The sequence below is a fragment of the Mustela putorius genome, unplaced genomic scaffold (assembly GCF_011764305.1).
Source record: "Mustela putorius furo isolate JIRA1106 unplaced genomic scaffold, ASM1176430v1.1 tig00537227_pilon_pilon_pilon, whole genome shotgun sequence".
Classification (NCBI taxonomy): domain Eukaryota; kingdom Metazoa; phylum Chordata; class Mammalia; order Carnivora; family Mustelidae; genus Mustela; species Mustela putorius.
Genome location: NW_025422368.1, coordinates 39,390,517 through 39,409,197, shown reverse-complemented (window position 1 = coordinate 39,409,197; position 18,681 = coordinate 39,390,517). Strand labels below are relative to the sequence as shown.

The following is an 18,681-nucleotide window of genomic DNA, read 5'->3' as shown; positions in this document are numbered from 1 at the left end:
GGAAACCAGGGGCTTTTGAATGGAACACATCTGGGTTTGCAGTCCCAACTCTCCCCACCAAATACTGACTCTAACTAAGCACGTTCCCCCGCCCCATAACGTAAGTCTGTTATGTTCCTTGCACAATGGAGATAACAAAAGTCCACAGTAATGCGTTGTTACAAAGGAAGTTACTTTATTAGACTTTTAAACAATGTTAAAATAAACCACTTAATTAACCAGTGTTAGATGGAACCATTCTAACAACAAATCTATTTACTGCTTACAATTCCAACCAATTTCAGTTCTGTATCTAACACCAAGAAGGGGACCTGTCCAGGTTCCTTACAACAGTAAGACCTACAGCTCAAAAGTTTTATGGGAGAAAATGTAATTAGCTGAGCCAAAGGCCTTGATTCACATATTTACCAAAATTATTTATCACTGAAATACCACAGGTATTTTCTTAAAGGTAGAGCTGTTTGTGAACCAATTAACGTTAACATTTAAGACTTTAAATAAACTGTTAGGCACATAACTCGACCAGGCATCTTAAAACCCTTGCTGTTCCATAGTCAAGCCACACAAATCCGTCTTTGCTTTTGTGACCTCACCTTTCAAGAGGTGAGATTCACTCTTGTGACAATTATTTGGGGGCTTATTTTTGGAAACTAAATACAAGTAAGTAATTCATGAAGAAGCAGAATTTCCTAATTGCTATGGTACTCCCTAAAAAAAAGTGCTCTGGGTAACTTCAGGGAAAGATGGATATTATACATGACTATAGAACATGAAGTTTATCTTCTACTGCAGACTCTTAATTTCCATGTTTTGTTTTCTCTTGATCCTGAACATACACAATCTTTTGAGGCTTTAAACAGGGAAAAAGGAGGCGTCACCTTTACATATATGGAACTAATAGTACAGCGATCATAGCTAATACGAAGTCTTCGTGCGCAGGTAGTATAAGAAGCCATTCATACTTAAATTCTTGCTTGTGAGGTAGCTACCATTATCTCCCCCATTTTACAGATGTGGAAATGTATATGGAGAAGTTATTTAAATTACTTAAACTTTTTAAAACCAGTGATTAATAGAACCTACTCAAATCTGCAACCTGCCTTAGCTCTTAAGCACTATGCTGACTTGTTAGTATACTTTGAAAAACTAGTGCTATTGCACTAGATGCCATGATCTTTCTTACAGTACAAGAAAGCTTATCAATGGAACACTTCAAGCTTTCACATACCCATTTTAACTTCTTTATTTAGAGAGAGAGCACTTGTGAGCGAGTGGGGGTAGGGGGTGAGGGGGAGGGAAAGAATCTTTTTTTTTTTTTTTTAAATATTTATTTATTTGACAGAGACCACAAGTAGGCAGAGAGGCAGAGAGAGAGGGGGAAGCAGGCTCCCGCTGAGCAGAGAGCTCAATGCGGGGCTCGATCCCAGGACCCTGAGATCATGACCTGAGCCAAAGGCAGAGGCCTAACCCACTGAGCCACCCAGGCACGCCCCAAGGGAGAAAGAATCTTAAGCAGGCTCCACACTTAGCACAGAGCCTGACATGGGACTTGATCCCTGACCCTGAGATCATAACATGAGCCGAAATCAGGAGTAGGATGCTTAACTGACTGAACCACCCAGGTATCCTTTTTTTTTTTTTTTTTTTTTTTTTAAAAGAGAGAATTTATTTTTTAAAAGTAAGTTCTATGGGGGTGCCTGGGTGGCTCAGGTCATGATCTCAGGGTTCTGGGATCTGGTCCCATATCAGGCTAGCGCTCAGCAGGGTCTGCTTGTTCCTCTCTTGCTGCCCCTCTTCCTGTTCATGCTCTCTTTTAGATAAATAAAATCTTAAAAAAAGAAAAAAAAAAAAGTGGGCTCTATGCCCAACATGGGGCTTAAACTCATGACCCTGAGATCAAGACTCCCATGCTTTACCCAACTGAGCCAGTTAGGTCCCCCTCACTTACCTATTCTTAAAAACATTTTTATTTAAGTATAATACACATTTCATCCATCTTTTTTTTAAAGTTAATTTAGTTTAACAGTTAATTTAGTTTAGTACTTTTATTCTACAATGTAAGGAAAATGTTTAAAATCACTACTGTAATTAACGCCAAGAAAGATTTATGTATATAATTAAAATAGTTTTAGGACGTTTATAGACCACTGAAGCCATCATGAAAACTTTAGGGAGGGGAACCACATGGGCCAAAGGTTAAAAAAAACAATCAACCCTCACCTAAAATCTTGAGCTTGTAAAATTTAAATTTAAATGACTGTAGAAATTGTTCTTTCTTTGAATTCAGTTAACGTATAATATATTATTTGTTTCAGGAGTACAGGTCTGTGATTCATCAGTCTTATAATATCCAGGGCTCATTACAACACATACCCTCCCCAATGACTGTAGTAATTTAATTCTGCTGCTCAGTTTATCCCTCCTCTCTTAATTTCCTAATACTACTTACTATTATTTTCCTCTTGCTTTCTTGCAGGGTCATGAATAAAAATGGAGAGAAGTACTTCTGTTAACTAAATGGGCACATACTTATAAGCATCATTAACACATAGGTACAGTGTCCCAAGTAAATCCAATAAAAGAGGGGGAAAATTGGATTTTAAATTCTAGCAATGGATTGAAAAAGGCTTTTAAAATAATTTTTAAAATAATCTGAGAGAATTAAGCTCCATGTAATCTTTTGGGAACATAGATAAATCATCTATAAGCTTATATGTGCAATTCTTTAAATGAAAAATCAGAAAGAGATGAAATAAAATTAAAGTACTTATAATAATATCAAAAAAGACTTGGTAGATTTCACTACGTAAAATTTATTTTTATTTTTTTATAAAAAGTGTAGAACACCGGTACCTACTCTTAAATCAGTTAATTTATGAAACCATTCTCTTCTGTAGAACCAACATTGGCATCAAAATAGTTTAAAGAAATGTAATGGCTATCTACGAAAATTTAGTTTTGGTTTGTTATATTCCCCCCATATTTTGAGACAGCGCACATAAAAGAAAATTAAAATTCTCAAACATTTTATATTTAGCAATTGAAAAAAAAGTACACTGTTTTCCTGCTATGGTCTTTATAAAGGATTTAACGTTTCAAGTAAAAAAAAAAAGGTACTAGAATAACCGTGCTGTATCTTTTAACAGCATTTTTATATAGAACAAATTTGCACTGGCATGCAAGCAACTTCTCTTGTTGTCACATACCTATATTCAGAGAAAATTACACCCATTTTACAGAGAAATCCCAATACATATACTGCAATAAGCTTAAAGCAATGTTAAAAAGACCAGTGTGAATGGCACACAAAACTGCTTCCTTATAAATCAACTGGAATTCCTGATCATAAAGTAGGCACAGGGAGATCCAGTCCTTAGGGCTTTGCTCTCTGGAAGAATACCTGTAAATAAAATATTAGTACAATTAGTGCTGATGTCAGAAGATGTCACCTTTTACCTGAAGATAGGCTCCAAGTCAGTAAGTGGTAGTCATTCTTTTGTAAAATAAAATCAATATTTAGAACATCTCACATACTGCATAAATCCACACATGGCACAGACCTGTACCCCTGCAGCAAATAACACATTATATGTTAATTTAAAAAAAATCCACACATGGTACAAGAACTTCCTTTTTTGGACAATTTGATCAAATCTCGAGATAACTTATGTTGACATTAGTTGGGAAACTAGTGAAAATATGGTTATTAACGCTGATGCAAGAACTCAAGTGATCAGAGGAAAACATGTTCTTTATACCTTTTGCTGACTGGCACACAGTCACAGCTAATACAGGCCAATTAAATTTTGAGAAAGAAATGAACAAACCAAAGCTAAACATAGCAGCTGTTATCCTCTAAGGAATTTACTATTTATTTGATTATAAAGATTTTTTTTAAAAATTCATTTGACAGAGATCACAAGTAGGCAGAGAGGCAGGCAGAGAGAGAGGGAGAAGCAGGCTCCCCGCTGAGCAGAGAGCCCAATGCGGGGCTTGATCCCAGGACCCTGGGATCATAACTCAAGCTGAAGGCAGAGGCTTTAACCCACTGAGCCACCCAGATGCCCCTATTTATTTGATTATTAAAAAAATACTTGCAATTCAACATTTGAGAGTATGAATGAATAGGCTAGAGGTTGTGCTGGTGACTGGTTCACTATTACATAATACTTTCCATAGTTAGGTACATGTTTTTTTGTTGTTGTTGTTTTTCTTTTTGTTTTCAAATACAGATTTTATTTTTAAGTAATCTCTGCACGCATCGTGAGGCACGAACTCATGATCCTGAGAGTAAGCCAGCCAGGAGCCCACATAGTTAGGTATATGTTAAGTGAGCACTAGAAAGACTACTGTCTGTAAACTCAGGAAGGACTGTATTCATCATTGTATCTTTAGCATCTAGCAGATCAGCCATTCATTTAACAAATAATCTGTTGACTAAGTGAAGAGAGGAGTGATCACTACATGAGCATAACAAAGCCTCACAAAGAGGCCAAGCTTGAGGCAAGCCTAAAGAATGGGTAGAATTCATAAAGGAGAAGGGTTGCTAATAAGGCAGAATTTTTGAAGAACAGCAAGAACAGCAAAGACCATTCCAGCAAGAGAAATCAGAAAGGTGGTTTAATACCAGAAACAGGAAACAAGTACAACAACAACAAAAAACCCTGAATGTCAAACTAAGAAACATGAGTTTATTTTTTAATCAACGGTATAGGTTTATGAAGAGTATAAGGCAAATGAATTTTAGAGGACTATTCAGGGTTTTCCAACAGCTCAGCTTGGCTACAAGGGAAGGGATATCCGCACGAGAGAACCCAACTCCACACCAGAGCAGCAGCAGTGGAGACAGAGAGCAAGTTCAGAGTGAGGAGGAGAGAATCGGCAAGATCTAAGGATCGATCACATCTAAAGAGAGTAGGCACAAAAGATGGAACTTCACTTTCCCAAAAACAAGAATAGTGCTATCCTGGAGATAATGTTCCCACTGAAAAAAAAGTTGGGCTTCAGAGGAAGACTTTATAAATGCAGCTGGATGAATTACTATGTTTGGAGCACAAGCCTGCAACACTGTACCTGGATCAGCTGTTACAGATCCCTTTAATAGAACGTTACAATTTTTGTGAGTCCTTTCACCAGCTGGATCAGTTATATAACAGACATCACCTCCACAGGCACTTCGATTTTATAGGGAAATGGCAGTGGGGAGGGTTCCCGATCTTAAACAGTAACTTCTCATCTTCTCACAAACTCCTATCAGTATAAGCTGGCAAACTACTACCAGGGAAAAAATGGACAAGGACAGATGTTACAGAAGCAAAGTTAAGGACAACACACACTTACTTCCTCAGCAAAGGCCCTGACTTAACAATTTTACAGAGTGCCTTAGACAAAAGAACCAGGTGGTTATTCATTAAGTCACCTGCTACCAATATATTTAGCATAGTGTTTTGTCCTCAAATTTGTTGAATGAAAGTAATACAAACAAAAAACAGTTCTTCATCTTGTTACACTGCAATTTTATTTCCAAAACATGAGCTCTTTATTGGCAAGGAAAGTAACTCATACGGTTGTTTGCAGCAGTTAGCATAGTACCTGTTACATAAAAAGCCATCATGGAGTAATGAAGGACTACCTTCTTGGTGAGAGAATATAAATTGTAAATCTGAATTCCTGGAGAGGTTTTATTTGCTGACTGATTGATTTTATTTATTTATTTGACAGATAGCACAAGTAGGCAGAGCGGCAGGCAGAGGGAGATGGAGAAGGAGGCTCTCCACTGAGCAGGGAGCCCAATTAGGGGCTTGATCCCAGCATCCTGGGACCATGACCCTCACCCAACTGAGTCACCCAGGCACCCCAACCCGGAGAGTTTTTTTTTTTTTTTTTTAAATTCACTCAATTATGGGATGCCTGGGTAGCTCAGTTGGTTAAGCATCCAACTCTTGGTTTTGGCTCAGGTCATGATCTCATGCTCCTTCCCCATGTGCTCTCTCTCAAATAAATATTTAAAATAAAAAATCTGGGGAGCCTGGGTGGCTCAGTGGGTTAAAGCCTCTGCCTTTAGCTCAGGTTATGATCCCAGGGTTCTGGGATCAAGCCCCGTGTCGGGCTCTCTGCTCAGTGGGGAGCCTGTTTCTTCCTCTCTCTCTCTCTGCCTGCCTCTTCTCCTACTTGTGATTCTCTGTCAAATAAAGTCTTTAAAAAACAAATAAAAAATCTGTTAAATTTATGAATGTAAAAAAGCCTTGATTGCTCAATCTGAGGATTCTTTCTGTCCGTTTTACAATTCAAAAGTTTCAAAAACAGGATATAACCAAGTAACTCATACTTCTGTTTTTATATTTTTAGTTTCTTTCAACTCAATATGGGCACATGTTCTCTCTCTTTTTTTTAAAAGATTTGATTTATTTATTTGACTGAGATCACAAGTAGGCAGAGAGGCAGGCAGAGAGAGAGGAAGGGAAGCTGAGCAGAGAGTGCGACGCAGGGCTCGATCCCAGGACCCCGGGATCATGACCTGAGCCGAAGGCAGAGGACTTAACCCACTGAGCCACGCAGGTGCCCTGTCTCTCTCTCTCTCTCTTTTTTAAAGGATTTTATTTATTCATTTGATAGACAGGGATCACAAGCAGGCAGGGAAACAGGCAGAGAGAGAAGAGGAAGCAGGGTCCTCGCTGAGCAGAGAGCCCGACGTAGGGCTTGATCTCAGGACCCTGGGATCATTACCTGAGCCGAAGGCAGAGGCTTTAACCCACTGAGCCACCCAGGCGCCCCCCCCCCCTTTTTAAAAGATTTATTTGACACAGAGAGAGAGATCACATGTAAGCAAAGAGGCAGGTAGAGAGAGGGGGGAAGCAGGCTCCCTGCTGAGCAGAGAGCCCAATGTGGAGCTCTATCCCAGGACCCTGGCATCATGACCTGAGCCGAAGGCAGACAGACGCTCAATGACTGACCAGGCACCCTACGCACATGTTCTTAAACATTACTTGCTGTCTCAATCCTGTACTTCTTAATTACATTACAAACTATAAAAGGAAATTGCCTGGCATTTTCATAGTATGTTCAAGCATGTACACAGTATGCTTACCTCACTTTTTATGATCTCTTCTAAGAACTCAGTTGAAAGGGGCTTTATAGAAAACTCTAACGAATAACATTTAAAACTACAGATTTTTTTTTTAAAGATTTTATTTATTTGTTTGACAGACAGAGATCACAAGTAGGCTGAGAGGCAGGCAGAGAGAGAGAGTGAAAGGGAAGCAGGCTCCCCGCTGAGCAGAGAGCCTGATGTGGGGCTCGATCCCAGGATCCTGGGATCACGCCCTGAGCTGAAAGCAGAGGCTTAATCCACTGAGCCACCCAGGCACCCCAAAACTACAAATTTTTATAAGCAGGTTTTAGAAGACATCCCCAAATAAGTAATGATTGGTAAGGCCAGAGTATGACACAGTATTATAATACGTATTCTCTCTCCTCTCTAAAATATTACCTGATGGTATGAAGATATGTATGTTTTTCCAAATACCTACCTTTAAGTAATTTTTAAAAACTTTAGCATCAGGCTGTTGAAGCGCTTGACAAAACTCCTGAGGGGCCGAGATAGGAGAGAAAGAGAATGAATCTAATTGTATTAAATTCACTGTAATTCAAATCCAGTTTTCTTTTTTGAATTGTGTTTAAAAAAAAAAAAAACAAAAACATGTAACTGAACATCTTAATCACTTTTTTTTTTTTAAGGATTAAAAAAAAAAAAAAAGATTTTATTTATTTATTTATTTGACACAGAGAGAGAAATCACAAATAGGCAGAAAGGCAGGCAGAGAGAGAAGGGGAAGCGGGCTCTCTGCTGAGCAGAAAGCCAGATGTGGGGCTCGATCCCAGGATCCTGAGATCATGACCTGAGCTGAAGGCAGAGGCTTAACCCACTGAGCCACCCAGGTGTCCCTTAACCACTATTTTTGTATATACAGTACACTAGGATTAACTACATACATAGTGTTGTGCAACACACCTCTAGAATTTTTCACCTTGTAAAACTAAAACTATACCCATTGACCATCAATTCCCCCTCCCCCTGCAAACCCCTGGCCACCACCATTCTACTTTATGTTCCTAAGGGTTGGACTACTTTAGATATTCCATTTAGGTGCAATTACACAATATTTCTCTTTCCGTGACTGGCTTATTTCATTTAGCATAATGTCCTCAATGTTCATTCATGCTGTAGCACGTGAGAGCATGTCTTTTAAGGCTGAATAATATTCCATTGTATGTATATACTACATTTTACTTACCCATTCATCTATCAAAAGGCATTTAAGTTGCTTTAAATCTACAGTAGTAGTATGGTAACTTATCAAAGTCAACTAGAACAGCTCCTCACCAAAAAAGGTTCTATGGCATCTTCAAATGTAATACTTATCAGATATAAGTTGCTTTCACTTTTGAGAGTATGGCTCTCCTAAACAAGGTTGACTCATGCCTGAGAAGGAAGAATGGAATAAAAACTACATTGCTCTGACTGTTCTCACCTAGTAAGAGTGGTAACTGAGCAGAGCTTGACCAAAAGAAAAAGAAGTTAAGTCTCTCTAATAGAATTCTGCTAATGGTACTGTCAAAAGGCATATGAAAAAAGGAAAACAGGGGATGCTTATTTTTTATAATCAGATTATTAGAGAGAAATAGAACTTTGCTTTACTTAACAATCTGGTGTATTTCTATTTTTGATGGGCATTAAGATCATTGAGTAATTAGCAATTTATTGCTTTCATTAAAACATAACCTTCCTTATGTAATAAATAATAGCTGAGAAAACTCATTAATACCTTCAAAGACGGTATGTCATGAAATAAGAGATCATAAATTCATTAAAAATGAGTTTTATGATCAATCTTATGCAGGATCTATCCTATTTTTCAATCAAAATTTTCATTATCTTTCATAAAATAGCATAAAAACTCTTTAAAAACACTGTTGGCAAAAAAAACAATTCTTAGAATCTGATGAAGAGATTTGTAATCAAAACTTTGATACCTCAATTAGATCTATGTGCTGTTGGACAAGTCTAGGTAACTATATGCCAAGAAAATTACTGAATGCCATTAAAAAAATTACTCTGCAATAGTGTAAAAATGTAAGATTGCTTTCCAGATACTTCACAGTACAGTTTCAGTTTTAGAAAGTAAGCACTGATAAGCTTCGCATATGTAAAATAAACTACCTAGCACAAATCTTCACAATAGGTTTGTGTATTGTAGTGCCCTTTGGCAATTTGGGGAGCCTACTGGACTCTTTATAGCATGCTTTTTAAAATTATAATTTACAATATATGGGATTAAAAAAGAAGCTTTGGTTATCAAAATGGTTATTAAAAAATTTTGATATGTGGGGAATAATATGATTACTGACTGACTTGGATAGCAAGGTCTAGTGGTGTATCTTCAGAACTCCTAATTTCAATATACTGAAGTAAAAATAGTATTGTGAGATTCCTAGAACAACTAATGTGACACAAAAACAGCTGTGATTTCTATTGGTGACAAAGTCACAGGCAATGTGAATGCTACTGTGATTTGTGATTTGTCACCTACACAATGGTAGGAAATTAAACTTTTGGTTAAAGGTTAGTAAAAATAAAAATATAATTTTCTCCCATTCAATTTCATGTACCCCTGAAGTTTGAACTCTGTGATCCTGTAGTGAAACATCAAGCTGAAGGTAAACTTTCTTTAAAAAAAATAAAAATTTTTTTTTAAAGGTTTTATTTATCCATTTCACAGAGATAGAGAACACAAGTAGGCAGAGAGGCAGGCACAGAGAGGGGGAAGCAGGCTCCCTGCTGAGAGAGAGCCTGATGCAGGGCTTGATCCCTGGACCCTGAGACTATGACCTGAGCTGAAGGCAGAGGCTCAAACGACTGAGCCACCCAGGGGCCCCGCAGTTTAACTTTCTTGAATCAGTATTTAGGTTGAACTACACAGTCTTATTTCTTTAATTGAATTAAGAAGAATGTCTGCTCTGACAGCTCTTACCTGAATTATTTCTGGAGCTACTTGCAAGGAAGGCAGATATTCTTGTTGAAGATACTGAACACATTCTGGGCCCTGAAAACCAAAAGATCATTATAACTGAATTATCTTGATATTAATGATGCATAAAAAGAAGTTAGAATGATACATGTACATGTCAAAAACAGTATGGTATTGTGATTAAGAATATAGTCTGGGGGTGCCTGGGTGGCTCAGTGGGTTAAGCGTCTGTCTGCCTTTGACTTGGGTCATGATCCTGGGATGGAGCCCTCCATTGGGATTCCTGCTCAGAGGGGGCCTGCTTCGCCCTCTCCCTCTGCTGCTCCCCCTGCTTTTGCTGTCAAATAAATAAATCTTATAAAAGAAGAATACAGTCTGGAGTCAGACTGCTTTGATTTGAGGCTTGACTCTGCAAAATTTCTGGTAACTTGAGGTTACTTAATCTGAGTCTCAGTTTCCCCATCCGAAAAATGGAGTTATTGTGAGGGGTGTATGAGTTAAGAAATATAAAGATTTTAGAATAGTGCTTAGCATTCACTGCATGTTAACGTTATTTAGTATTATATCTATATTCTTTTTTTTTTTTTTTTGCGCTGCATTTCACTGCAAAATGCAAGTTATTTCCCCACCCTTGCCCCTTCTCTCTTTATTAAAGTAAGCCCTACAGCCACTGTGGGGCTTGAACTCACAACCCCAAGATCAAGAGTTGCATGTTCTACCGACTGAGCCAGCCAGGTGCCTTTCATCTTTTTCTTCAGTGTACTCTCCTATACTTAGTGCCCATGCATTGCCCATCACCTCATATAACCCCACTGTTCTCACTTAAAAATTAAGTGTTGTTGTTTTTTTAAAATCAGGAAAAGTAAATGTGTGCCTCAAGAGAAAATCAGTCAAATGAATAAATGAGAAAATAGAACCAAGGGAGACATTTTTAAATAGAATATTCTGTTTGATTCACTTCTGAGTGTCTAAATCAGAGCTTCCAAAAACTAGACAAATATTTTGGAATTACAAATACCATTCTCACTGTTTCTATTCATTTTTCATCCTCCTTGATTTTCCTTTTTTAAAGGATTTTATTTTTAAATAATCTCTACACCCAACATGGAGCTCAAACTCACAATTTCATGATGAAGAGCTACATGCTTCACCAACTAAGCCAGCCAGGTGCCCCCCTCGACGTTCTATTATGACTCTTATGACTCTTTTCTCTTAACATTCATACCTCTGGTTACACTTTTAGCTTTCTCTTAACTCTTGCTTTAGCCAGGGTTTTTCTATTCTGGTCTTAAACAGTCTCATTCGTTCCTACCACTTTGCACTGACTATACACTGTGGACTCTAAAATCAGTATTTAGTTCTAACTGCCTCAGACCCATATTCCAAACTGCTCTCTGAATCTGCTTCAAGCTATCCTCAATTATAACCCTAGTGCCCACTGACTTCCCAACTTTTCATATATGACACAAGGCTTTTTACCACCTAGTCCTATTTTACTTTTTAGCTATGACTTTTACCTCCCTATTTTAGCTAAACAGGTAATTCTATTATTTTCTATCAAATCTACAAGGCAACGTCTACACTGTCTTCATATACCTCCTTAACTTTGCTCAGAATGACAGCTCCTCCTCCTGTCAGTCCAATGAATCTCCTCCTCCTGTCAGTCCAATGAATCCTAAAGCCTATCAAAAAATGAAACCAAGGGACGCCTGGGTGGCTCAGCTGGTTAAGCCGCTGCCTTCGGTCCAGTTCATGATCCCAGGGTCCTAGGATCGAGTCCCACATCAGGCTCCTTGCTCAGCAGGGAGCCTGGTTCTCTCTCTGCCTCTGCCTGCTTGTGTGCTCTCTCTCTCTGACAAATAAATAAAATCTTTAAAAAAAAAAAAACCCAACAACGAACAAGACTACTTCTATCCTATGGCTTTCTCATACTGCCATCAGAGCCAAATTACTTGCTCATCTTTAGTCTCACAATATTACATTTAATATAGATGTATTAATTTATTTCTATTCAGGTACTTAACCCACTGAGTTATTTACACATTGTGTCCCCTGATTCTAAGTCCTAAAAATATTGGGGGACTTTTAAACTTAATTCATCTTTATATAGCTCCCCTGTTACACCTGCCCTGCATCCAATCCCCACATATTCTTCACCCTAGCATACAGCAGGCCTAGAGAAATTACTGCAGAAATGAAAACCCTCCAAATCTTTATCAGAATCAAAACCTCAAGTTCAAATGAGGGAGTGGACTGCGTGGAGACTGATTAATACTTTTTTGAGGGGTTGGAGGAAGCTGCTCTGTGGGAGTGCCAGTCCTTTGTTGGCATCCTGGCTTTGAGAAGGTTGGAGACAAGAACTATTGTTTTTAAAATAAGTATCTGATTTTTATTTTTAAAATTTTATTATTTTTTTAAGTAGCCTCCATGCCCAACAGGAGACTCAAACTCACAATCCTGAAATCAGGAGCTGCATGCTCCACTAAGGGAGCCAGCCGGGCACCTCAGTACCTGATTTTTAAATGTTCACAATCTATTCACGTTACTAAAATATATTGTACCAGGTAAACAAGTCACCAATTGGATTTAGCCAGAATCACTTAAAATTTTACAAACAATTAGACTGACAAGAAGAACAAAACATTCTGAAGTAGTGAAGAACTCTAACCATTTATAGTACTTAAGAATTTGGAGAAATCTGGCTGTGAAAAGCCAACTAAGTCATGAAACGTGGATCTTTTTATAATTTTTTCACATTATTTGTCAAACCAAAACAAACATATATTTTAAACTTCTTGTTATCTAAAACATAAAGGACAGTAACAGATACCGTTACTTTCATTCAACCTCTTCCTCACCTTCAAAAAAGAACTAAATCAACTTTTACAAAAGATACAGTAACAAGACAAGTCAAACACAATTAAAACCATAACAAATCTCCATGTATGATGAAAACAAAGGGGCACACAATGCAAGGCTTACCCGTTTGAGATGAATTGTTTTCAATGTCACCGCACACTCAGATAAAGCCTATGAAAAACAAGTGTGAGTATTTTAATACACTTCATTTTCGGTTACTTGTCTCTTTATTTCCCTGGCCACTGCTCATTAACAATTACTCCCAAACAAGGGACAGAGGAAGGAAAGTGACAGGCATATGGAATAAGTGGGTTGGATAGAAAAAGGAATAAAATTTAAAAATGCTGTCTTAATGCACAGCGTATCAAATTATAAAATCTAGGTTTTACTAGGTTTTGGGGAAATGAAGAATGGATTCTGCCTGACATCAGTATTCTGAAAATGAGATCTAGGGAAACTACTTTCCAAGCAAAAGAAAGTTACTCTTAATGGTTAGGAAAACATTGTGCACAAGGTTCAGAATGAAAGTAGTAGAAAACTAATAACTCAATCAAGTTTTAGTAAGTGCTTACATCATGTACACTTTCAAGGTTCTAGAAAAAGAGGAGATGGAGGCTGTTAAAGTTGAAGGAGCTGGATTTTTCATATGAAACTTAAGTATCAGGATTCAGTAAGAATATACAAAAGGTTGAGAAAATATCAATCTTTTAAAAATGAATCCTAATTTGAAATTAATTAAAAATAATGGCAATGAGACTAATATAGTCAGCCTGGCATTAAAGAAATTGTGAGTTAGAATACACAAGATGTACACAAGGTAAACAAAGATTCCTAGGTGCTTACCAACACTGTTTGTGCATCTGCCAGGTCAAAGGTTTGTTTTAAAGGTGCTAGGAAACATGCGGGGACAATGTGCTTATAAACAAAATCAGCAAATCCCACTGGTCCATCTTTACCTCCTGTCAAGAGAATTCAAATTTTCATCTTGTATAAAAAGAAAGTCAATTAGTTATCACTGGGCACAGTTAACTCCCAGCTCCTGTCTATGTTAGAGTCAGGGTTCCATTTCATCTCTAAGGGTCTTAAGAAACAGGTTGTGGAATGAAGTTTTTTGTTTTTTTTATTTTTTAAAATTCTCTTACCCCAGAGTTCTACCAACTTGGAGAGGATGATAAAACAGGTTTTCTGTGCAATTGGATCTGGATATTCAACTGCTCCTTGGATAACAGTCACCAGCACTCGTTCTACATTCTCTGCACCTGAAGAGAAATAAAAATTTGAGTTTAATCTTAAAATTTATTTGAGAGAGAAAGAGAGCACGAGTGAGGTTAGAGGAAGAATCTTCCAGTAGACTCCCCACTGAGCAGGGAACCTGACATGGGGATCCATCCCACAATCCTGACATCATGACCTGAGCTGAAACCAAGAGTCCGACATTTAATGGACTGACTGAGATACCCAGGCGCCCTAAGTTTAATTTTAAAAAGAACCTAGAAAGGCAACCTGAAGCACTCTGTTGTTTCTTTTCTTGTAAAAGATTTTATTTATTTATTTGAGAGAGAGAGAGAGAGAAATGGAGCAGGGGCAGAGCAGAGACAGAAGCAGACTCCCTTCTGAGCAGGGAGCCCAAAACGGGGCTCAACCCCGGGACTCTAGGATCATAGAAGCTTAACTGACTGAGCCACCTGCGCAGCCCTCATTGTTTCTTTTAATTTTTATTTTTGGGTAATTTAATTAGCTTTTATTTTTATTTTTAAAGTTTTAAATTTTTTAAATTTACATTTTAGGTGGTTAACACACAGTGCAATACTGGTTTCTGGAGTAGAATACAGTGATTCATCAACACACATACATACATACAACACTGAGTGCTCATAATACCTTCCTTAATACCCATCTCCCATGTAACCCATCCCCTACCCACCTCCCTCCATCAACCTTGTTTGTAATCTATAGTTGAGTCTCTTATAGCTTGTTTTGCTCTCTCCTTTCTTTTCCCCATTCCCGTATGTTCATATTTTCTTTCTTAAATTCCACCAGAGTAAGATCATACAGTATTTGTCTTTTTCTGACTTACTTCACTTGGCTTAACACACTCTAGTTCCCACCCATGTCGCTGCAAAGAGCAAGATTTCATTTTTTGATAGCTAATATTCCATTGTATTTATCTGCCACATCTTTATCCCTTCATCAGTCCATGGACATTTGGGTGCTTTCCATAGTTTGGCTACTGTTAATAATGATGCTATAAACATCCAGGTGCACGTATCCCTTCAAATCTGTATTTCTGTATCCTCTGGATAAATACCTAGTAGTGCAACTGTTGGATCATAGGGTAGTTCTATTTTTAACTTGTTGAGGAACTTCCATACTCTTCTCCAGAATGGCTGCACGTTAACATTCCCACTAATACTGCAAGAGTGTTTCCTTTTCTCCACATCCTTGCCAACATCTATTATATCTTGGGTTAATTTTAGTCATCCTGACAGGTTTGAGATGGTATCTCATCTGGTTTTGATTTGCATTTCCCTGATGATGAGAGATGTTGGGCAGCTTTTCATGTGTCTCTAAGCCATCTTGATGTCATTTTTAGAACAGTGTCTCTTCATGTCTTTTGCCCACTTCTTAACTGGGTTATTTGTTCTGGGTATTGAGCTTGGTAACTTCTTTTTTTTTTTTTTTAAAGATTTTATTTATTTATTTGATAGACAGAAATCACAAGCAGGCAGAGGTAGGCAGAGAGAGGAGGAAGCAGGCTCTCTGCTGAGCAGAGAGCCCGATGTGGGGCTCGATCCCAGAACTCTGGGATCATGACCTGAGCTGAAGGCAGAGGCTTAACCCACTGAGCCACCCAGGTGCCCCTGAGCTTGGTAACTTCTTTATAGATTTTGAATACTATCTCTTTATCCAATAAAACATTTGCTAATATCTTCTACTCTGTCAGTTGTCTTTTGGTTTTGTTGACTATTTCCTTTTGCTGTGCAGAAGCTTTTTATCTTGATGAAGATCCTTTTGTTTCCTTGCCTGTGAGGATGTGTCTTGTAAGGAGTGGCTATGGCTGAGGTTAAAGAGGTTTCCGCCTTTGTTCTCCTCTAGGATTTTGATGGTTTCCCATCTCCTATTTGGGTCTTTTATCCATTTTGAATTTATTTGTGTGTATGATGTAGGAAAGTGGTCCAGTTTCCTTCTTCTGCATGTGGCTGTCTGGTTTTCCCAACACCGTTTGTTGGAGAGACTGTCCTTTTTCCATTGGATATTCTTTTCTGCTTTGCCAAAGATCAGCTGACCATACAGTTATGGGTTCATTTCTGGGGTTTCTATTCTGTTCCATTGATCTAGATGCCTGTTTTCATGCTAGCACTATACTATCTTGATGACTGCAGTTTTGTAATATAGCTTAAAATCTGGAATCCTGATACCTCCATCCAGGTTTTTCTTTTTCAGAATTGCTTTGGCTATTCAAGGTATTTTGTGGTTCCTTATAAATTTTAGGATTGTTTTTTCTAACTCTGTAGAAAATACTGGTGGTATTTTGATGGGGATTGCATTAAATGTGTAGACTGCTTTGAGCAATATAGACATTTTAACAGTGTTTGTCTTTCAATTCATGAGCATGGAATGCTTTTCCATTTCTTTGTGTCCTCTTCAATTTCTTTCATAAGTGTTTTATAGTTTTCAGAGTATAGATCTTTTACTTTAGTATAGATTTATTCCTAGGTATCCTATGGTTTTTGAGGCAATTGCAAATGGGATTGACTCCTTGATTTCTTTTTCTGCTGCTTTGTATTGGCATATAGAAATGCAACAGATTTCTACACATTGGTTTTATATCCTGTGACTTCGCTGAATTCCTGTATAAATTCCAGTAATTATTTGGTGGAGTCTTTTGGGTTTTCTACACAGAGTATCATGTTGTCTGCAAATAGTGTAAATTTGACTTCTTCCTTGCCAATCTGCATGCCTTTATTTATTTTTTTCGTCATATGATTGCTGAGGCTAAGACTTCCAGGACTATGCTAAATGTGGGGAGAGTGGATATCCCTGTCTTGTTCCTGACCATGAGGGAAAGGCTCTGTTTTTCACTACCAAGGATGATATTAGCTGTGGATCTTTCATATATGGCCTTATGATGTTGAGGTATGTTACCTTTATCCCTACTTTGTTGAAGGTTTTGTTTTGTTTTTAAAGATTTTATTTATTCAGGGCACCTGGGTGGCTCAGCTGTTAAGCGACTGACTTTGGCTTGGGTCATGATTCTGGAGTCCCAGGTCCCGCAATAGGCTCCCAGCTCCACATGGAATCTGCTTCTCCCTCTGACCTTCTCCCCCTCTCAGGCTGTCTCTCACTGTCTCTCAAAATAAAATAAATAAAAATTCTTAAAAAAAAAAAAAAAAAAAAAAAGAGGGACGTCTGGGTGGCTCAGTTGGTTAAGCAGCTGCCTTTGGCTCAGGTCATGATCCCAGCATCCTGGGATTGAGTCCCACATCGGGCTCCTTGCTCGGCAGAGAGCCTGCTTCTCCCTCTGCCTCTGCTGCCACTCTGCCTGTGCTCTCTCTGACAATAAATAAAATCTTTAAAAAAAAAAAAAAAGATTTTATTTATTTATTTGAGAGCGTACAAGCAGGGGGAGAGACAGAGGGAGAAGCAGATTCCTGCTGAGCTGGGAACCTAACATGGGGCTTGATCCCAAGACCTGCAGATCATGACCCAAGCTAAAGGCAGATGCCCAACCATCTGATCCAGCCAGGTGCCCCTTGCTGAGGATTTTTATCAGGAAAAGATACTGTATTTTGTCAAATGCTTTCTCTGCATCTATTGACAGGATCATATAGTTCCTATCCTTTCTTTTATTAATATCATGTATCACACTGATTGACTTACAAATATTGAAACACCCCTGCAGCCTAGGAAGAAATCCTACTTAATCGTGGTGAATAATTCTTTAAATATACTATTGGATTCAATTTACTAGTATTTTATTGAGAACTTTTGCATCCAAGTTCATCAGGGATACTGGCTCTATAATTCTCCTTTTCAGTGGGGTCTTTGGTTTTGGAATCAAGGTAATGCTGGGTTTGTAAAAGTTCTCAATTCATATAGTGTAATAAGACAAAACCATTTACAGAAGATAAGATCCCTCAGTTTTTACTAATCTGTATCTTAAATTTTAAGCATAAAACACTGAAAAGTAACTAGTCCCTTGTTATATTGCCCTCTGGATTTCTTACATAGCAAAATTCTCTATGTTGCACAAAACAGTCCCATTTATTTTTCAATTAGCAACAATCGCACCTTGTATAAACCTCACTGGCTACAATACTGCCACTGCACAGAGCTAGTCCCATTTACTTTTAATTTCAAAATAGCAAACTGGCCAGTAAGATTCAACTGTCAGGTCAATGCTCATAAGCTGCCACCAAACTATTTTTACCACCAAGGAATCAATTAAAGAATACTGCCCTATGGGCACCTGGGTGGCTCAGTTGGTTAAAGCTTCTGCCTTCCGCTCAGGTCATGGTCTCAGGGTCCTGGGATCAAACCCTGCATTGGGCTCTCTGCTCAGCAGGGGACCTGCTTCCAACTCACTCTCTGCCTGCCTCACTGCCTACTTGTGATCTCTGTCAAATAAATAAATGAACTCTTAAAAAAAAAAAAAAGAATACTGCCCTAGGAAAAAGGGAACTGAATACAAAATATTTTTAAGGTCCTCTACACGAAATTGATTCCCACCTTGATAATAATGAACTGTCACCCCAGGGTCAAACACACAACCACTTTAAAGTTTGATTTTTAC

General features: G+C 38.1%; 1 protein-coding gene and 1 pseudogene across 4 annotated transcripts in view; both read right to left on the bottom strand.

Moving 5' to 3' along the window:
* Positions 1-2,793: 2,793 nt before the first annotated feature.
* XPOT (exportin for tRNA) overlaps positions 2,794-18,681 on the bottom strand; it is a 46,882-nt gene continuing 30,994 nt past the window's right edge. For all 4 annotated transcript variants that reach the window (XM_004752498.3, XM_013056091.2, XM_045072882.1 and 1 more), the window contains 6 exons: positions 14,030-14,146; positions 13,731-13,846; positions 13,011-13,058; positions 10,032-10,103; positions 7,530-7,586; positions 2,794-3,400 (listed from right to left, as the gene is read on the bottom strand). In XM_004752498.3, coding sequence (XP_004752555.1) covers positions 3,374-3,400; positions 7,530-7,586; positions 10,032-10,103; positions 13,011-13,058; positions 13,731-13,846; positions 14,030-14,146 — 437 coding nt within the window. In that variant the 3' untranslated portion in view covers positions 2,794-3,373. The remainder of the gene's footprint in view (positions 3,401-7,529; positions 7,587-10,031; positions 10,104-13,010; positions 13,059-13,730; positions 13,847-14,029; positions 14,147-18,681) is intronic.
* LOC123390105 lies at positions 18,054-18,224 on the bottom strand (annotated as a pseudogene).